This window comes from Triturus cristatus, chromosome 7 (genome assembly GCF_964204655.1).
Source record: "Triturus cristatus chromosome 7, aTriCri1.1, whole genome shotgun sequence".
NCBI lineage: Eukaryota > Metazoa > Chordata > Amphibia > Caudata > Salamandridae > Triturus > Triturus cristatus.
The window spans coordinates 999,836,078-999,857,598 of NC_140590.1; the positions used below are offsets into that span (position 1 = coordinate 999,836,078).

At 45.2% G+C, this 21,521-nt stretch overlaps 1 protein-coding gene across 6 annotated transcripts in view; it reads right to left on the bottom strand.

The window, feature by feature from the left end:
* MEIKIN (meiotic kinetochore factor) overlaps positions 1 to 21,521 on the bottom strand; it is a 446,824-nt gene that overhangs the window by 325,747 nt on the left and 99,556 nt on the right. For all 6 annotated transcript variants that reach the window (XM_085614472.1, XM_085614470.1, XM_085614469.1 and 3 more), the window contains exon 4: positions 5,120 to 5,186. In XM_085614472.1, coding sequence (XP_085470598.1) covers positions 5,120 to 5,186 — 67 coding nt within the window. The remainder of the gene's footprint in view (positions 1 to 5,119; positions 5,187 to 21,521) is intronic.

Below are 21,521 nucleotides of genomic sequence, written 5' to 3' on the forward strand. Positions count from 1 at the left end.
GAGGGACATGGCCTTCTGAGAAAAGAGTCCTGAGAGAAGGTGCCTGGAAGTGGCTATAGAAATAGCCAAAGCGTTGTACAAACCACTCCCTTCATTTAATCATAGTACCAATTGGAAGCACATACATTTACCCTTATCTAACAATACACATCAATGGCAGAGAAGGCCTTGATGAAACTGAAATGGCATCACTATGAAAAGGGCATGATAAGGAGGACCACTTCCTCGACTCACTCCCCCAGCCCCCCCTCTCTCTATTTGATGAGGGCTGTTCGCTTCTGGAAGGTGAGATTACATCAGATGAGATCAGAGAAGCCATCTCTAACGTCCCCACCTGCAAATCCCTGGGGAAGGATGGGTTTCTTGGGGATTTCTCTGCAAATCCACTGATAACCCCCATGCTGTATGAGGCGGTCATAGAAGCAGAATCTCCCTGTCTGCCATTTTTAAAACAACAATTATTACTCTATTACCAAAAGATGGCAATGATCTTCTAGATTGTGGGAGCTACAGGCTCATATCTCTTATTAATGAAGATTTTTAAATCCAGGTGCCTAAACTGGGCAAGGTCCTATATTCCTTTCAGGTTGGGTTTGTGCCTGGGCGCTCATCCAGGAATCATCTTAGGACACTAGCACACTTACTGTGGTCCTCCTTTGACTCAGGTCAAGAAACTGTAGCCATTTCCCTAGATGCGGAAAAGGTTTCGGACCAAATGGAATGGTCGTACCCCACCACAGCCTGGGGCCCAAGACATAGCCCATGGAACTTTAAAACAAAGTCCTCCATGGGCTCGACCTTGAGCCCAAGTTCATAAAAAAGATTAAGTGGCTCTACTAAACACCAGAGGCCCAACTTGACTGTGGTAGCTCCTTCTCCTGCAGCTTCCCCATTGGCAGAGGAACATGACAGGGCTGTCCCCTTTTGCCATTATTGTTCCTGCTAGCCTTGGAGTTACTGATTGGCCTTCTGGAATTCACATCAGATACATGGTGTTACAGTCAGTGAAGTCATTGTGAAAAAACTATTTTATGCAGATGGCATTCTCATGACTATCAAACATTGAGAGAAAACACTGTGCTCTCACAAACCTTCTGGACACCATTTCCCAGTATAATCTTATCTGGGGCAAGTGTAAGGTAATCCCCATGCCCTTGGTTACTACTAAAACTTGCAGTGAAGAATATAATTGTTTAGTGGGTACCAGGGTTATGAGATATTTCAGGATTCTGCTCAACAAGGGCCAACCTCACATGGTAGAAAATAATTAACTCCCCATATCAGCTAAAACCTGACCACATTTTGAAAAACGCTCTCTGGGGCCGGGTAGAGGCCGTGAAGATGGTTACTGCACCCAAATGTAATTATGTGTTTGGGATGCTCCCTGCCTTGGGATCTAAAACCCTTACGTCAAAAATGTACTGTCATTAAACCTTTATCTGGGTAAGCATGTGTCACTGATTAAAAATGGTCATGTTATATGGTACATGAAATCAGGGGGCCTCTAGCTCCTCCAAATATCCTCCACCTATATTGCTCATAACCTCACAATTGATCTACTGGATAGCAAAGATACCGGACCTGCCCACTTTGATTGCCAGACAAAAAGCCAGTTTAAGGTGTGATTAGTCTCTTGATACCATCTATAAATATAGTGCCCACTCGCCACAGAATGATAATCCTGTGATTAGAGCCATCCAGGTTATGTGGAAATCTGCGAATGGCCTCCTGAAAGCAAGCCGGTGGATTAGTGCCTTTGCTCCCATATTGCTTAATCAGGATTTACAAAAAAGGGATTGCTCAGTGTCCTGGCCAACGTGGAAGTCTACACGATTTGCACGCAACGATCACTTATTTGCAGGAAACGCTTTCAAAACATTTCAGGCACCCCACCTGGAGTTTGGCCTCCCACAATCCCAACAATGGCCTTTTACCCAACTGAAACACTGCCTTAGGGCGCGGGGATACCTAGGAAATGATATACCCATGGTCATAGCTTGAGACCTGGGGAAATCACAGTGGAATTGTGTCTGGCCATTGCAGCCATTTGGTGGACTCATTCTTCGTGCCTGTCAGAGAGCAATCCTTCCTGTTGATAAGCACAAGAGGTTTTCACACGGATCCCACTGGTGAGCATCTCTTAGACATTTGCACACTAGATGGCTTCTAATGTGCTTGATATCCATCATGTCTGTCCACTTGGCTATCCCAAATGGCTTTGTTAATATCGTGCTACTCAGCTCAACTCCAATCCCCTGACATCTCCTGGACTATCTGTCCCATGGCCGGACTGCAACTGTCCAAAATGACATAGGTGAGGTGTCAACCGGTTGTGTTGCGATGTGCCCTATATAAGCTTATCTCCAGCTAAGTCAGCAATCTAGGGGGCAGGTGGATGAGAGATTACACGAGAAAGTGACTTATTTTTCACTTAAATCATCCAAGGGCCACAGGGAGTGGCGTTATTTCCTCTATCCTACCCACAGAGATACTGGCTTTGCTTTTCGGGGGGTGATTGTTATATACCGATTGTATGCAGAACCCCTATACCTTGATGGTTGGTTTATACTCGGTCTTCAGATTTAAAGTTTTATAATTGATAATTTCCTATTACCCCCGACCTTTTTACAGACCTTCTCACAGAAATGCTTTCATAATTTCTGTTGATGGGAGGTGTAACATGGTTGTCAATACTTCAAGTGTGGAATCTACTTGTATGGAATGTAAAATTACAATATAAATGTCTTTAAAAAAAACCCACACAGAATACATTTTCTACGAGTTTTCAAATATATCACTCCTCTATTTCAATAAAACATTCTTACATGCAGAGTGAAATATACTTTCCAATGCCAGCAGCAGTCTACCCAGTGCTTAATTTGAGCCGGTGGTTTCCGGTGCTCCGCACCGCCACTTAATTGTCAGCACCTGTACCTATGACAGTCTCCCACATGGTGGCGCTGTTTTTGAATTCAGAGATGACCCCAACAACTGTTGTTTATTAATTAAATAGACATTAAGAATGACTGATATCTGCTGCTTTGGGGTCCTGAAATTTCCAGAATTGTCACACTTGTAGGAATGTGACTTATTAGTTATGCTGTCACTGACCGCGGCAATGGGAAGTGCTGACTAGAGCCCTGGCACTGATTTATTTTACAAATTAAGGACCGAGTCTACCAATTAACTCAATCAACTGCAGTTTTTCCGCAGTGTTTACTGAACACCAAGAGCGCTAACATTGTGTCATCAATACATAAGTGAGGCACTCCTCAATTGTAATCCTTTCCCAAAGAGTAGGCTGAAGTAAATGAACATTGAGTTGCAGGTGTAAAAACAGCAGTGTTGCATGGGCATTGCATTAATTCTCTTGTAGCTGCTCACTCTGTGGCGAAGTTGGAACCTTTATTATGTAATGTTAGAATGTAAAATGTAGAAAGTTTATTTGTATTAGGGTAAATAGAATGTTGGGGCATTTGGAGAGCTGCATTCACAGTGGTTGTAATGTATTACAGTGGCTGCGCCGTACCCATCTTGTGGGTCTGTATAAAATCTGCATTAAAGGGTTAATGAAACAGTACGTTTCTGCGTCTTCATTGACTGCTATCCATAACAACAAGCAGGTTTAAAAATGTGAGGGGAGATACGGGCGTTTAGTCGTAGGAGGCTAAATGTATTTTTAGAGGGGCTACAAATTACTTTGAGATAGGTCGTCTAAGTACAGCATCCCCTTTCCACATCGGTTTACTCAGCCTACCCATCTTCTCAGTCACACATGCATCTGCTTCATCTAAAAAATGCATCATTTTGCCTAAAGAGAAGTGGGTGGAACATCTTTCAAATGGTAAGCCACACAATCTGTGTAGATCTGTGTAAAGTGGATACCTACTTATTCCAGGTTTTGCTTTGTGTGCAAGATTCCACTAACCTCTAACCACCAAGACATTACAACTTGGTGCCAGTTACGTTATGGGTGTGGCAGGTCTAGGGTTTGCTACAACATTCCTATACTGAAACTTTTCATGAGGGGTAGGATGTGGCTGCAAGAGCTGCATATTGGTATTTTTCTGTAGTTGTAAATACATAGTTTCTGTAATAAACCCAAGGGACCACCTGGTCCAAGATGCATGCAGATTTATTTATTTCTCTAATTTCCAGAAAGCTCCACACCCTAGGATTTTTACCATGTAACCAAATTGGCTGGTCTCTATGTAATGTCAACTTTACGGTCCTACTTCTCTACAGTGTAGCATCAGAGCCTCTGAGATTCAGTGCTAAATGAGGTGGACCCAAGTCCTTTCAATACAGCGGTCTTGAAGGGTAGAGCCTCAGTCGCTATCAGATCCACTTGCAGCAGAGATGTCATATCTATAGCTACCACACCGCTGCTTCAAGATGCCGTTCGTTTGATGCGGATCCCCTGGAAGGGATACTGCAGATCATTACAGCCAAGCAGAATTCCAAGTGCTAGTCTAAAGCCTAAGGAGCAAGCGGATTACAGCCTTCCCATAAGGGTGATCAAGTCTACATGACTCAAAGCTGCACATCTGGTAAGAGCGCCACCCTATTCTCATGAACCATCTGTAGCCCTGTACCTCTCTAAAGGTAGAAACGACTTACTGCAAAAAATCGTCTCACAGCTCTGCTGCAGGCAGAGACAGCATGGAGAAGGTTCTTCGAGGTCGATAATTGTATTGGGTCCTGGCAGTTGCATGTATATTTGACACATTATATTGCAATAGCAAACAGACTGCACATTCCATACAAGTTTATAAATAAGGAACCTGAAAGAAAGAGCAGAGTGCTAATATAGAATTGCCAAAATCCCCTACTAAATTATTTAAAATAGACAGGATATGCTTAAGCAGAGAATTAGCATTTTCACATTATCACGCTTTGCGACAAAAAATGGCAAGCATACATTAAATTACATCTTCATTTAGGCAATTCACATTTTTGTTCTTCTGCTATAAGTATACAAGTTTATCCGATTCTGAATGATGCTGTGCAATCAGAATAGGTTTAAGCAACACACACCGTTTACTTTATGCAGATGTTAATGACTACTGGATAGCCACTTTCAAATTAAAAGAAATGTTTATGAGATACTTAAAAGTACCCGTATCTGATGTGGTCTCAACAGTCTTCATATTTGTTTTACTATCCAAATTGCTGCTGATGGATCTCTGAAATAAAAAAAAACGCATTTTTTAGTAGATGTCCATGAGCAAAATAAACCCATACTAGCTATGGAACATTATGGAAAATATTTAATCCCGCACATACAAACAGCAATACCTCTATACTAATTACTAGTTTATTAACGTGATGCGGTAATCCACACAGCAGCTTCCTTTCCATTATCATTATTTTATCAAAGTAAAACGTGTTCATTCAAGTTTGCAGCTGCAACATTTACATACTTAGCTAAACTGATAACAAAAGAAATTAGAACAACTCGCGAAGTTTCGGCCTGTCAAGTTAGGTTTGTGACCCATTATCAAGGAGTCTGATACGCTGCACGCACGGCTTAAATATTATGGGACGCCTGATCTCCATGGAAGTGACACTGCCAGGGGCGGCTGGTGCTAAGGGGCGAGATGGGCGTCGCCCTGCCAGTTGGGAGGATTAAAAAATGCAATTTGAAACACCAAGCAGCCAACAATAAATTGAGCTGGCTGCTCGGTGAATAAACATGTTTAAATCTGGGTATTTTCTTTGAGGGGGCGGGGGAGGGTGGCCCTTGGCTCTGCTGTGCATGCTTTTCTGGCTGGGCGAAGATTTCTTCGACCTTCAGCCAGAAAGCATGCCAGTGACTACACACAGGTGGGCGCGCTCTATTTTGCACTGCCAGAATAGGGTTTGATTTTGGGCGTTATTCACACGGCCCAGGGAGGAGTCAGAAACCCTCCATTCATTTCAATGGCTGGGGGCGGGGCAGTCCGGTTAAAACAGTGTAGGCTGGGGGAGTGCCAGTCACTTCTGTCTCTTCCTTCCCGTTGCTTATTTTTAGGTCTCGGCTAGCGATGGCTGCGCTTGCGCAGTCTCGCTCGCGAGAATTAATGACTTCGGGTGTTTTGGAGAAGAGGGGCTTGAACCCGCCCCTCTTCTCTCCTCTTCTCCATTGGCTGGCCTCTTAAATGCTGGCCACCCATTGGAGAAGAGGCTTGTCGCGCAAAACAGGCCCCGTCCTTTTCGGATTGGGGGGCGTGTTTTTTCGTTGCTTTTCGCAGGGCGTGTTTTTCTCTCCTCCAGCCAATGGCAAGAGGAGAGAAAAAGAAACACGCCCCCGAATCCGAAACAAAGGCTGCGTTTCTCCGAGGCAGTTCTTCTCTGCCTCGGAGAAAGGCGGTGGTGTCCCGGCGTTGCTCCCTCACCTGATCTCCTTAACAGCAAGCCGGCATATTTTCTGATAACACTTATTGGAGTGCCCGCCTCTAACACAGCATTGCAGCCACACACCTTTCATTTTTTCGGCATGTCAACCATAGCTCCGTACACTTATGTCATTTAAGGTCTCTGCAAAGGCTTTAAAGTCATCGCCCCAACCCATCCCCAGCAAACAGAGCGGGCTTCCGAAAATAACAATTAGCTCAAGCAAGCAGAGCCGAGGAAGTTCGAGCAGACCATAGAGACGGAATCTACCTCAGCTCACCAGCTGCTAGCATTTTATGGGGCAGTTTGGGGTTTTCGGCGTTGTTTCAAAGAAAGGTTTTCAGGGAAAAAAAGGATTTCGCCGCCGGACGGAGGAAATAATAAAATAATACCAAACAAAAGGACTAGACGGAGGAAGGGAAGTTGACACTGAAACGCCCAAAGTCGCTCCGACGGGTTTCAAGGCGCTACAAATATGCAGACGGCGTTGCGTATTCTGCTCTGCATGGCCTTTTTGGCGCTGTCTTTGAGCGAGACCAACACCGCCAACTTCAGCCCGCAGGTAAGATAATTAAACAAATCAGAGTTTTTCCTTGGATGCTTTTGTGTATTTGAGTTTGACATCGCAGTCCTGCCGTGACCCCTCTCACTTGGGACAACTTTAGGTCACCTTATGTAGATTGCAGCCCTCGCACTTCTGTATGGATGGGGGTTATAATATAGTTTTGTTAATTCTGCTTAATTTAGGTTTTGCCCAGCACTCTCGGCCTTTGGCGCAAGTTATCCATCCTCATTAAAAAATAAAAGATGCATAAATCTTCTAATTTCTTGCTGATTTGGATTTGCTGACAATGTGTTATTGTCATTTAATCCTAAAAACGGTTTCTTTCCTTATTGAAGCAGAGTAATGGCTCTCTTCCAGCCTCCCCCGGGGGACACGAGTTCACTCGCACACGAGATCTGCTGACAGGGTTTAGGAGAGTAGCCTGGGATGGGCCAAGCCTGGACCTTCCCTCCACTTCCCCTCCCTCCCTGTCAGACTTCTCTCTGTGCTTTTTTCCCTTTATTTTCTTTGTTGTCTGTTTTTGTTGGAAGGACTTCTGCACAAAGTAACGAAACCAAATAATACCAGATACGTAGAAACGGGACCTCTCCCCCTCACATTTAGGCAGCACGCACATATTTTGTATTTCATGTATAGATTTAGTACGTGTGCGTTTTTAGGCACCCCGAACGGAAATGTTGTTCAAAGGTCACATGTAGCGGTGCAGAGGCCGTGGATTGGATGGGAAGCAAGAATGAGTGTGCGCGCTTTGGGGGAATCGTGATCTAACGTGACTTGACGATCTGTTGGAGTACAACGGGGTCTCCTGGCGAGGGCACAGGGAAGGGGCGGTGGAAGACTGGCTCTGTGGTGTCACGGAGGTGAAGTGCTGCTTGTGGGGGCTGGTACCGGATGCGTAAACTGGGCCTCTCAGTCTCCCATCGGCACGCAGACCAGCAGTTCGTTCTTCTGATGTCTAAAATGGGTGCTATTGATTTGGGTAATCACTCGATTCATCGATCGGACGTGTACATGCATAGGAGTGTGGGAGGGGCGGGTGTATGTGCGAATACGAAAGGCAGGAAGCGGTGCTCTGAATGTTTGGCTCGGGTGCATTGGGGGAAGCCATTTGTTTGCAATTGTGCATTTTCGCCCTGCTCAGCAGAACCGTGGCCTTTAACGGAATACACTAAAGTGCAGCTCCGGCGGCATTCACCCCACCCCCACTTGCGCATTCTGCTGAGCTTGTATTTTTTTGAACACACTTATCTAATGAAGTCTTATGTCTTCGTGGGCGAATGCATCCACCGGGAATTGAAATCCTGACGGGGCCTCTCAGCCGCCCATCCTTCCGGGCTCTAGGTAGCAATGAAGTTCTATAGCGCTGTGAGGTCCCAGCGCTCTTTATATGGTTTACACATACACCAATTGGGTAGTAAGTAGCGGCGTGGAAAAATTTTATTACGTGTATGTGAAGTTGCATTTCGGAAGAGTTGACTGTGGCCCTTTTTAGGTCTCGGCTAGCGTAGATGGCTCTGTGTGGGTGGCTCTGTGTGTGTGGGTGGCTTTGTGTGTGGCTCTGTGTGTGAGTGCAAATGAAATAGGTCTTGCCTTTGAGAGAGATTAAGCTATTGACATTGTAAATAACAATGCCGTTTAATGTTTTAAAAACAAAAACATAAACAAAAATAATGTCATGAGCAATGCCAATAGCTCTAACTTTAACAATGCCGAGACCATTGCATTGTAAATGCTTGTTTAAATGATTGGTGGGCTGCGGGCTGGGGGAGGAGTCAAAATCCAGCACTTTCCAGTTCCGGCTTCCACCTTTGCCATGCTGTCTGCAGACACGAGGAGCCCGGGCCCCGGGTGCGAGAACGTTCCATAGGTGAGTTGGTTTACAAATGAAAAAAGAAGATTTTCAAATTGCAGACACGACGTGCAACGGGAGCGCCCCTGTTGAATTCGATATTAGAAATAATATACGGCGTGTGCAAATAAGAAAACTGTGCATAAAGCGCGTGTACGCAGTGCGGTGTGTTCAGTCTGATGACACAAGACGGTCAACCATCGGTGTACCTTCTCTGTTCAGAGGTTTGTCCCTTCGTGGAGGTGGCTGAGACGGAATCGGTCTACATCTGAGCTAAATATGATAGTGGGACTAATCTATATTAAATATAGCGCTTCGAAGTCGTTGCTAAGCATTGTAAACAGCAGGTGTTACTATTGGCAGATTTAACGGTAGAAGAATAAAGGGCAGAAATAAACTAGTAAATCCTGATGTCAAATCCAGTCGTCCAGTATTAAATGCAGGCGCGCAACACCCATTGGACTCGAAGGGCTTCAGCCCCCCCCCCCCCCGTCGTGTGTGGCAGCCCGGGATTAGACAGCTTCCCGGGCAGCCACACAGCCGCACTCGAGAACTTCACAGGTCTTTAAAAGACCATTTGCATGTTAATGAGGCCTTGCTGTTGTTTCACCCCTTCTACGAGCCCCTGCAGCTCCATTCTGCCTATTGCTCACCCCTTCTAAGAGCCCCTGCAGCTCCACTCTGCCTATTGCTTAAAGTTTCAGCCCCCCCCCGAAATTTTTTCTTAGCCCCCCCCCCGAAATTTGACTCTAGTTGCGCCTCTGATTAAATGGTTCCTTTAACATGATTTGCGCAAACATGGTTTGGGTAATGGACTATATATGTTGCTATGGGGAAAACAGGGCATGCTACAGGTAAATTCAAAGTAGCATTTAGACCTGAAAAGCATCATCGGCTAGGGCCAATATGCGACTGCAAACATCATAAAAATGATCCACAGGGAAGCGCAGAGCCCCATACACTAGCAAAAGGGTCTTGTATCCATTTGCAAATGGTCAAGTGAAATCTTAACCAGGGAAATGATCCATGTAACTATAGACTTACAGACGAGGAGTTCTTGAACGAGCTCCATCATGCAGCAAAGTCCAGTGCAATGGGGGTTGAAGTAGCGCGCAGGACCCTTAGCGCGCAGTATATTTACTTAACTGCACTTAGCAGGAAAAAACGCTCTAAATACCGCCGCGGATGGGACAAGGTAACGAGCCGCTCTGATCCGTAATACAATAAAAGCCTTCGAGAGTAATGACTAATTGGGACATAACTGGGATGTGAGCGGGAAAAATCTACTGAAAAGCTGAGCTCCAGTAGCTGTGCCTTAAACTTACCAGCATATAGCATAATTCCTTCTGATCAATACCGAGGCCACATAGGGGCATGTTAAAAATAGGAATCACTTTCAGCTAAGGCCCATTTTTAACATGGCTATAGGTACGTGTGTGCAGTGAGATGTTATATTACTACACCCAACCCTCTCTGCTCAGTCTGTACTGTGTAAAGCGTATTCGCAGTATTGTATGTGGCGTCTACGACTCTGAGCAGTGAGAATCTGGAGTCTGGTGCGTCTTTGAAAGGGAACCAGTGCCGTCATGTCTATCAGTCGTTTTTAAGTGGCACTCACAGCACTGCTCTTGAGTTGGAGTAAGCTCGGAGGCCATTGTATATAAGGTTTGCCATATTCCAGGTGCATTAGTACAGTGGCTGTGAATACGTGATTTGTCAACTACTTTGACTAGTATTGAAAAATCAAGTTGGATTATTATCGTAGTTAGGATTTGTGATAACACATTGTATAAACAAAGAGGAAGTCCAAGGCATATCCGCAACACCACCAACCAGTCATCTACAGTGTGGCAGAAAGGGGCGCATTGTGGGGCTACAGTGCCCTATTGTATTGTAGCATTTGTATAGTAAGTACTTACTAACTCAGTGTGGAGTGCAAAAGCTCATATCCACATGAATAGCAAGCTACACTGTGTAGAAAGTGTGTTTGGAAGGATATTTTTTTGGGTATTGAGACTATGTGGGAAGTGTTTTATGTCGTGCATGATATCCTGTACAGTGCAGTGATCATGGTATGGGACGCAGCGCATGGCGGTGTGATGGGTAATGCTATGGGAGAAAGGAGATAGGTCAATTATAGTTGTAATAAGGACAAAAACATAAATGCAGCTAAACAGTACCAGCCTAGACATCGGGTCAGTGGAATACTAATTGAGTGTACGCTAAAAAACAGGGAATATTCAGAGAAGGCCCAGTAATGCTTATGGTAGCACATGCCAAGCAGAGATGTTGTCAAATGAATAGAAGGATGCCAAAAGGGCAGAATAAGAATTGGTGACATGAGCATTAACCATGCACATTAACCATGCACAAGATAGAAATACTGCCTTCTGGTGATAAAATAAATGCCATGAATGAGTAAGTAAGTGGAAGTGCAATTAAGACAGTCAACTTGAGTAGAAACTACACATATATTTGAAAGGTTCTGAATCAACCAATTGCAGCTAGGCCACAGGAAGGCAATATTTTGAGCAAGGGTTTACGTCCCAAGCCCTCTCTAGCTCCTGAAGGCTCTTCAATTCAGAAACCCTATTTCAAAGTCTTTAAATCACTCCTTGCGTCAGCCTTGTAATTCTCAGCTTTTTTTTATCGGTAACAAAAAGAAAAAGATCGAGAAGTTGCAAGACACGAGCACTCTTGTAACGCACGTGACTCAACATGCATATGATTTGTCTATGTGGCTATGATGAATTTGATTTGTTTACTTGGGATAAATTGGATGAGGATTTGGGGTTGAGGGTTGACAGCATTATTGCAATAATACTGAAGCCGAATGAGAAGCAGGTCCTGCACACGTACACATATAAAATAGAGTGCAAATATACTTCAGCCCCAGACAGACTTCAAGTGCTACTTAAATCCTTCGGTCCAAAATCCCTTCCTGGAAAAAGCAAGAAGCTTAGAAACATGCAGACACCACTGATCATGTTTAGCCAGAAATGAAGAACAATGTCATTATACCTAAGAAGGCCCTAGATTGATCAGTAAGGAGAGCCCTTGTAGATCTGCTCCTGCTAAGGCTTTTATTCTCCAACTGCTCTTTATCTGTTTTCGGAGCGGAGGTAAAGGTAATTTCAAGTTCGTGACGTGAAGACAAGTGTGTGTGTGTGTGTGTGTGTGTGTGTTGTATGCATGGCCTTTCATTTAAACCATGTGACCTTTGTGGCTTCTGGCATGGAATCGTTTTCTCTGCATCACCTCATTTAAATGCTAAGTGATGTTGCTGGCATTGACTATACGTTTGTCCTGGCTCGACCGTTTGAAATAGGTAGTGCCGTTTGTTTTTAGAACTTTCATATGAAGGTAAAAAAGGTCTCGATTATCCGTTCTTGATCGTAAGGACATGCATTTATTCGGATGAGTATCCGGAGAGTGGCCCTGGGTCAACTCTGACGAGACTTTAGTGTGGATGGGATTCACTAGCTACTTAAATTCACGTCCTAAAGTTAAAGAAAAGTCACTTTTTGCAAAATGAAGCCAGTGCAGGAGGCGAAGAACTAGAAAGGAGAGGCATGAAGGGAGTTTAGATACCGATGCAAACTGCTTTAGATTGAAACACACAATCTTTTTAAGGTAAAAAAATGGCAGGTTAATTCAAAAGCAGAGCACACTTCAAAGCTAGGCTTTGCGCAGAGTTTTTGACGGTATTGAAACAAGTTTTGATTTTTTTGTCGCCGCATGCTAGAACATTTCGCTAAACGTTACAAAAACAAACAAAAAAAAAACGGTGGAAACGTACTGAAATCCTTATGCAGTAAAGGGTGTGATCAGTTAACACTCTGTGCACATCGTCCACATTCAGAATTTCCCATTATCCTCCTCACTAGGTCATATTTTAGCATGCCCTTCACATTACAGCTTGGATTTCTAGCAGCAAATACCGTGAATACCAAATTGAATGTGACAAAAACAGAGGCAGAACAGTCACATATAAAACGACTCATTGCTAATAATATCTCTCTTGCTTGCTCAGGACGCGCCAGGCCCTTTCCAGAAGCACTTGACCCCCCTGGGCCTGGCCTTGATTGATAAACTGTTTTAATAGAAGCAAAATCACTCTTGCTACCAAAACCGGGTTGTGCTTCTTTTAAAACAGTTTATGTTGTTCACCAAATTTGGCACTGCCACTGCGCATCATATTACTAGAAAAACAAATTTGGTGAACATAATAAACTGTTTTAAAAGAAGCACAATCACTCTTGCTTCCCAAACGGGATGTACATAATTTACATTCCGTTTTGGAAGCAAGAGTGGCGTGCTTCTTTTAAAACAGTTTATTATGTTCACCAAAATTGTTTTTCTAGTATTATGATGCGCAGTGCCTGCCTCGCGCATGAAGGTTGGCTTCTGCCTCAGTCGGGTTACATCCAGTTGGTACCTATCTAGTTGGGCAGTTTACATTTGGTATAATTTGCGAGCCTTGACTGCTATTAGATTACGCATTTGCGGTGAAGCATCAGCATAGTAGTAAGAAGAGGAATAAGCAAGAAAAGAAAGGCGTAAGAAGTGTAGGACTAATTAGAAGTATGATTTGGTGTAAATAGGACTGGGTAGGTGCAAATTTGTGTAAGTAGAAGTAAGTAGAAGTTTCTGTAGGACTAAGAGTAAATAGAGATGTGAAATATGATTAAGCTCAAGTTAGATTAAGTGCAGGGTTAAGGGTAGGAGTAACAGTGATGACGGAAAGAATGAAAGATAATGGAGAAGATGAAACATGCGAATATATAGAATGGTTTATTAACATTCTTGCTTTCTGAAATCTGCTTGAAAATGCACCATTAGCCCTTTCTTTTTCAAAAATTCTTCATAGGGTAGAGCTACGCTCGCTCGCCACACTGCACGGCCTGGCACTATTACGCCCCACCTCTTTCAAATGTCACCAGCCGCCCCTGGACACTGCATAAAGAAAGACGTAATTGAATTTCATTGGCTATCTTTAATTGTAGCTCAGTATTGAAGTCGTTGATTACACTGACCCCGATGTCCCATGTCGGGCAGCTTGAGGCAATTAGCCTTCAGTTCATATTGAATAGTTAGAAAAAACTGAGAACTGTTACAGGATTGTATGATTTCTCTTGAGTTCCGGGAAGGAAGGAAGGTTGTTCATGAATTCAGGATAGATTTCTACGACAGAGAACCAGTAATATAGATCCGAAACTCTCTCTTCTCCATCATCATGGGATTTTTGATGAATTTCATGAATGGAGAATAGACTAACAAGCTCCCTCAGTCAGTTCTTTTACACGGCATTCCATGCCAGAAGCGCAGAGCCATGCAAGGCACTGACCATTGGTGCACAAAACCAGGGCCCTGAAAGGGAGTCCCTTACTCTAGAAGTCAGTTGGCAGAACGGGGAGGATGGGTGGGGCGGGAAGGAAACTATAACTAATATATGTCTCTTACAGATGTATCGTTAACAAAGGTAAGTAACTTGTTCATCTGAAAGAGACTATTAGTTATAGATTCCTTACCTTAGAATAGATACCCCAGCAATACCAGCCCCGGAGGTGGGTCTGCTAACTAAGTTCACACCAGAATGTCCTGGAGAACTGAACGGGCAGAGAAGCCGCCTCTCCGGACTTGACTATCCAGGCAGGAATACTTAGTAAACTTGTGCAGAAATGCCCACGTGGCTGCCTGGCAGATATCACCAAGGGGGACTCCATGTCCCAAAGCAGTAGTGGCTGCCGTCGCCCTAGTGGAATGGGCGCGCAGTCCCACCGGAGGCTCCTATTTCGCTAAGGAGTAACAGATCTTAATGTAAAGGACGACTCATCGGGAGATGGTCTGTTTTTGCAGGGCCTGACCTTTCTTGGCGCCCACATAGCCAACAAAAAGTTGATCGTCCACCCGGAATTGTTTTGTGCGATCCAGATAAAATGATAACGCACGTTTTGGATCCAGACGGTGGGGTTTCTCCTCCTCCTTGGAAGGATGTGGGGGCGGGAAGAAGGTGTGCAAAATGATGGTCCGTCCTATGTGGAAAGAGGTAGCCACTTTGGGTAGGAAAGAAGGTCAAGTTCAAAGGACAACCTTGTCTGGATGGACAGCAAGGAAAGGAGGCTTAGAAGAAGCTCACTTACCCTGCGTGCAGAGGTGATGGCAACCAGAAAAGCAGTCTTTAAAGTCAAGAGTCTGAGAGGACAATTATGTAGTGGCCCAAAAGGAGCACACATAAGGTAATTTAAGACCAGATTCAAGTCCCACTGGGGCATTACGAAAGGAATAGGAGGAAATAGGTTAGTAATGCCCTTAAGAAATCGATTTACAATAGTGGACTTGAAAAGAGAAGGCTGATCAGGAAGGCGAAGAAAGGCCAAAATGACCGAAAGATGCCTTTAAGAGTGCCCAGAGCAGAGCCCTGCCGAGCCAAAGAAAGAATTAAGAGGAGAACATTTGAAACAGGGGCAGACCTTTGCTGTGCACCATGTCATATTTTTTTCCATTTACAGGTGCGTAGAAGGACGCCTGGCTGCCAAGATGACATTACAGAATTCAGGAGGAAGGTCGAAAGCTGTCAACTGTCGCCGCTCAATCCCCATGCAAGGAGGTGGAGGCTGGATAGGTTCGGGTGGAGGACCATCCCCTGCTGCTGCAAAGATCTTCCCAAAGAGGCAGTCTGATCGGAGGCTCTATGGCTTGGGCCCGGTCGCGCTTGATCTTCTTCAGCACTCTGGGCAGAAGTTGTATAGGCGAAAAGGCGTATAGAAGACCGCAATTCCACTTGCGACAAAAAAGCGTCACCGAGCGAGTGCCGCCTTGGAAATTCCAACGTGCAGAACTGCTGACATTGCGCGTTCTCTTCTGTGGCGAACAGATCTAACTAAGGTTCTCCCCACTGCTGAAAAGAGACCTTGCACCACCTCCGAGTGAAGATGCCATTCGTGATCCATCAGGCACCGGCGGCTGAGTTCGTCCGCACTGGCATTCAGAGAACCTGCCAGGTGTTCAATCACCAGTTACATACCCTGATGTTCCTGCCGCGTCCAAAGGCAAAGGAGCCTCTCGACACAGGGTCCATGACCCCACCAGCCCAGTTTGTTTCAGTACCACATGGCCGTGGTGTTGTCTGTGAACACCTTCACTACCCTTTTTTTGACAGAAGGAAGGAATGCCTTCAGTGCCAGACAAATCGCCCGGAGCTCCAGAAGATTGATGTGGAGCCGGGACTCCGCTGGAAATCAGAGAACTCTGATCTTCGCCTCTCCCATGTGGCCGCCCCATCCCAGAAGTGACGCATCTTACACCACTGTGAACTCTGGTTGGGGAAGGGAGAGGGATCTGCAGTTGATCCTATCCTGGTCCGTTAGCCACCACTGCAATTAGTGTGCAGTGCCATCCGAGATCTGGACGCAATCGGAAAGATGCCCCGGACGCTGCAACCACTGGAACTTCAGGTCCCACTGCAGAGCCTGCATATGCCACCTGGCATGATCCACCAGCAGGAGGCCATGAGGCCCAGCAACCTCAGGGTCATTCTCACCGGGATAGAGGCTGAAACATCGGTATCATAGCCCGAATATTCCTGACTCGCTGCTCGGGAGGATAAGTATGAAACTGCGCTGTATCCAGAACTGCTCCAAAGAAAAGGAGCTTCTGAGAGTGAATCCGGTGTGACTTACGGCATGTTGATAGTGAACTCCAGCGAATGCAGGAGATCCGCCATAGTCTGGAGGTGGGACACGACAGCTTGGGGCGAGCCCGCCTTCAACAACCAGCTGTCTAGATAGGGGAAGACTAGAACTCCTGATCTGCGACCACCATAATCACTTTTGTGAACACCCAAGGAGCGCTGGTGAGGCCAAAGGGGAGCACGGCGAACTGAAAATGCTCGTGGCCTACCGTGAACCGTAGGGAACGCCTGTGGGCTGGCCGGACGGGGATGTGGAAGTAAGCGTCCTGCAAGTCCAATGCTACCATCGAGTCTCCAGGGTCGAGGGCAGACAGGACCTGAGCTAATGTCAACATTTTGAACTTCTCCTTCCGGAGGAAGCGGTTGACATCCCTGAGATCCAATTAGGACGCAAGCCTTTGTCCTTCTTGGGTACCAGATAGTAATGACCTAATTCTGGCACAGGGACTCGCTTGATAGCTCCCTTGGCCAAGAGAGCTTTAACTTCCAGACGGAAAAGGGCCAAGTAATCCTCCAACATGCGATGGAGTGTTGGTGGCATGGAGGGAGCGGTAGTCTTGAAGGGGAGGGAGTAGCTCCTTCAGACTATCTGCAAAACAAAACCCACCTGTCCGACGTGATGTTGTGCCAGTGGGGGAGGTGATCAAAATATTACAAACGGTTCTGTCGGGTAAACAGTATTGCTTCAAGAAAAATCATCATTTTTATGCATATCCAAACACACATGGAGACCATAAGTAATTTTTAAAGAGGCTTTATGAATTGCATCATTCATAAACAACTAAAGGCAATGGCTGTCAAATGTAAAACATAGTTGTGACAAAGTGGCGTGAAGTGACATAAAGTGCTCAGTGCTCTGGTGAAAAGTGCGTAATATATACAGTGTAATTTTTGCAAGATAAAAATAATTTGCAAAGGTCAGTCTGAGCGAATGATCAAAACAAACTGCAAGTCGATCAAATCAGTCTTTTATGCAGAGTATTTCAACTGATCCTTCAATAAGTGTCGACGTTTCAACCCAAGATAGCGTAGTTCGCTAGTCAAAGCGGGTCTTCATCAGGACGGGGATAGACAGCCAGATTACGCAAACCCAATGTTCCTTGAAGGGCGATGTGAAATGGAGAGGCAAGAGCAATGGTATCCTGTTCTCCTTAGAAGTCTGCGTGAGTTCCGTTCAAAATTTGGAACGTGTCCGCGTAGGGGAACGGATCGTCCTTTGCGGGAGTTTGGTATTCAGACGAATGATTTACATCTAGTGTCTGTAATTCGTGTGCGATCAGAGGCGCGCAGGCAAACGTCCTGTCATTCGCGAGGTCTGTCCTCGCGTAAATCATTCGTCTGAATACCAAACTCCCGCAAAGGACGATCCGTTCCCCTACGCGGACACGTTCCAAATTTTGAACGGAACTCACGCAGACTTCTAAGGAGAACAGGATACCATTGCTCTTGCCTCTCCATTTCACATCGCCCTTCAAGGAACATTGGGTTTGCGTAATCTGGCTGTCTATCCCCGTCCTGATGAAGACCCGCTTTGACTAGCGAACTACGCTATCTTGGGTTGAAACGTCGACACTTATTGAAGGATCAGTTGAAATACTCTGCATAAAAGACTGATTTGATCGACTTGCAGTTTGTTTTGATCATTCGCTCAGACTGACCTTTGCAAATTATTTTTATCTTGCAAAAATTACACTGTATATATTACGCACTTTTCACCAGAGCACTGAGCACTTTATGTCACTTCACGCCACTTTGTCACAACTATGTTTTACATTTGACAGCCATTGCCTTTAGTTGTTTATGAATGATGCAATTCATAAAGCCTCTTTAAAAATTACTTATGGTCTCCATGTGTGTTTGGATATGCATAAAAATGATGATTTTTCTTGAAGCAATACTGTTTACCCGACAGAACCGTTTGTAATATTTTGATTATCCGCCCAGGTTCTGAGGGATACTGGGTTACCCCATTTTGATATTTTCAAGTGGGGGAGGTGATGGCAGATCCTGCCGCCCACTGGCAAGTGGTGGCCCTGAAGGGTCGAACTAGGAAGGTTGGGAGGCTGCTGCAGAAGGAGCACTGGTGGACTGGCCCGCCCACTGGCCCCCAGACCCACAGCGCGGGGTCCCACGTCCCCAGCCGCGCCGGCCTGTGGCCCTGGGCAGGAACAAGAGGGACAATAATATTAGAGACCATTTGCAGCAGGATCAGAAAGCTCTTCCTGACACACCCAAAAAACACACAGGTGGTGAGACCTTGGATACTGAAGAGACGATGAGAAAGATACTAAAGCATTACGAAGCAATTTTACCTTGAAATGAGGCAAAAATAGAGGTAGTCCATATGGAGCTGAAATGCAGTCTGTAAGAAGTGAAGAGTAAGGCAATATGCTGAAAATATAAAAAATGTCCAAGAGAAACTCTCGACCTGGAAGAACATAGGGCCCACCTCATACTGCTGATTATATTTCAGAAGAAGTAGGAACATTTAGAAAATAGATTAAGACAGTGCAACCTGCCACAAAAAAGTTTGCTTTTGAACTTTCAGGACCAATTTAGCAGTTGCCGTCTATTTTCAATTTTTTTTACACATCCGTTTATTGAGTTTTAGATTTTGTTGCAATTACACACAGTGGCCTATACAATGCTCTCAAAGCTTTGCAGAAGGTTAACAGTATTAGACTATTCTCACAATTTGTTATATACATGTTTTAACATTGCCTCATCTTTCCGTGTATTGCGTCATTCTAATAGATTATTTCAGTGTCTGTAATTAATACCATCTTGGTTATTTTGTCCTTGGTAGACTCTCCCATACAGATAATCATTGCAACAGGTTTTGACAGAAATAACAATAACTTCTGAGCATTTGACAGCAACTTTCCTTCAGTACATATTGTAAGTGGTCTATGGCATGCAATTCCCCCCTTGGTTTTCACAGTACTATATTATCTAAGCAGGCATTATGTACGGCGTGATGTGTAAAATTGGCTGTTGATGAGAATTTTCCAGCACCTTTGGGTCTTAGGGGGATGGGATATATCATAGCTATGTTGAGTAGGTTGGCAATCAGCCAATGTATTGCTCTTGTTGAGTGGATACTCGTTGAATGCATGGTGGTGTGGGACGCATCTACAGGCCCTGCCTTAGCGCTACCTGCCACCCGCAACTTAACAGTTGCCTTCTAATCGCAGATTAAGTAGCCATTTATTATCATTCTAAGTGGCTGGAGGCTAAGTTTGTTTGACAAGCCTCCACAGAAGTAGCTATTGAGTTTTACAAAGATCTTTCCTAGAGAAGGATGTCCTAGGTCATTAGTCACTGACAATGGCATCCAGTTAGTGTCTGTCACCATGAAAGATTTCCTTAAAAATTGTGGTATCACACATATTGTAACTGCCCTATATGATCCCCAAACTAACAACCACATAGCACCACTGAAGAGACTCCCTTTACGGTGTTAAAAAGAAGGGAACCTACCACCAGAGAATGTCCATTGTGGTTTAAGAAAAGAAATAGGAATAACAAGTACAGTAATGTTTCAGAGTCTCTACATCAGAAAGTTGCCAACCGTCTGGCGGTCAAACAGTTTAGTAAATTTTGACACAATCAAACGGAAAGGGTTTATATGATGAATGTTATAGTGGCTGAATGTGTTTGTATTCTTAACACATGCTGAAATTACAGGGATCCCAAAGGGCAAAGAGGAAAAGATGTAATAAAGTATGTGTTGAATGCTATCCTCTAGTGAAGGGAAGGAGAACCCGTTCAAATTTGCAGAGCCCGCAGGATACTTTGAGACATCCCGGGAGCAAAAATATCGCCAGACATTCAGGCACATCACTACCTCTTTCCAGAAACAGACAAGTTTCTGAGGGTAGTATCAGAGGAAGACCAATCTCTTACAACTGACCAGATTTTGAGATATTTCAGGATCTATCAGATATAATACTACAAAAAAATCAAACCATCAGGTCAAAAACAATGTTGTAAAGAAAAAAAGACATCAAGCATAGATGGTGCCACCACTTCTACATCAGTTTTGATTGGCAAGGCAAACAGTGGTTGACAATATCCCTCTTCAAAGTTGAGAAATCCTAGGCCACCAAGAGAAGGACAAGGAAATCCGCCTCCAAAGCAGCAATAAGCTCTTTTCTGGATGGTCTTCCATTCCCCACCCTCACTGTTGAACAATGCAGGGAGTTGGAGACACCAATCTCATTGGAGAAGGTAAAGGGTATGTCTCGGAGCGCCAAATAAAGTCCGAGAGAGAGAGTTGGATGCTTAATCGGGGGGGGGGGGGGGAGGGGGGGTTTGGAACAACAGAAACAGTCTGAGGAGTAGTCAAGATCCCTTGTTGTCTTCTCCAAGGTCTGTCTCCCTCCAGAGATAATCGTCACCACCTCCTATGGCACAGGACTCCAGGGTGACCCAAGAAAAAGAGGCACTTGTGTTAGTGCAAAGGCTGAGGCCAAAAACACGGGGAAGGAGTGAGGGGCACAACACCACCTACTGTGTAGAGTGCGGGATGGGGAAGCCGTCACCAGGGGGGTGGTACGAAAAACAGACGCAATATAAGCGCGGCCGGTCACCAGAGCTTACAGACTCAGCGCAGTGCGATTACCCTCCGTTTGTACTGGGACAGGCATACCCTCCCGACACCCGGATCTCCGAAGGCGCGCACACACCTGTTGAAGCCACAAACCTCCTGGGGCGGGGCGGTGCGTCGTCCTTGTAGTCCTGGGGCTCCTTCGGCAGGTAACCGTCCGGTTCTCCGCTCCTCGGTAATAACGGCCGTCGTCCTTCGGCGTCGTCAGGTGTTCCGCTGCAGGCTCGCTCTCCCTTCCGGTATTGGACACACCCTCTCGCATCTTCCCAGCTGATATTGCTCTCGGTGTATGGCCCGTCCGCCCTCCGGGAGGTGTGTCCCATATCCTCTGCGGAATCCTTAAAGGGCCAGCTGCATGTTAAAACGTGCTTTTCCTCAACCTTGGGACCCGGCAACTGTAGAGGAAAAAAGAGACCGCTAGGTGGAAGTG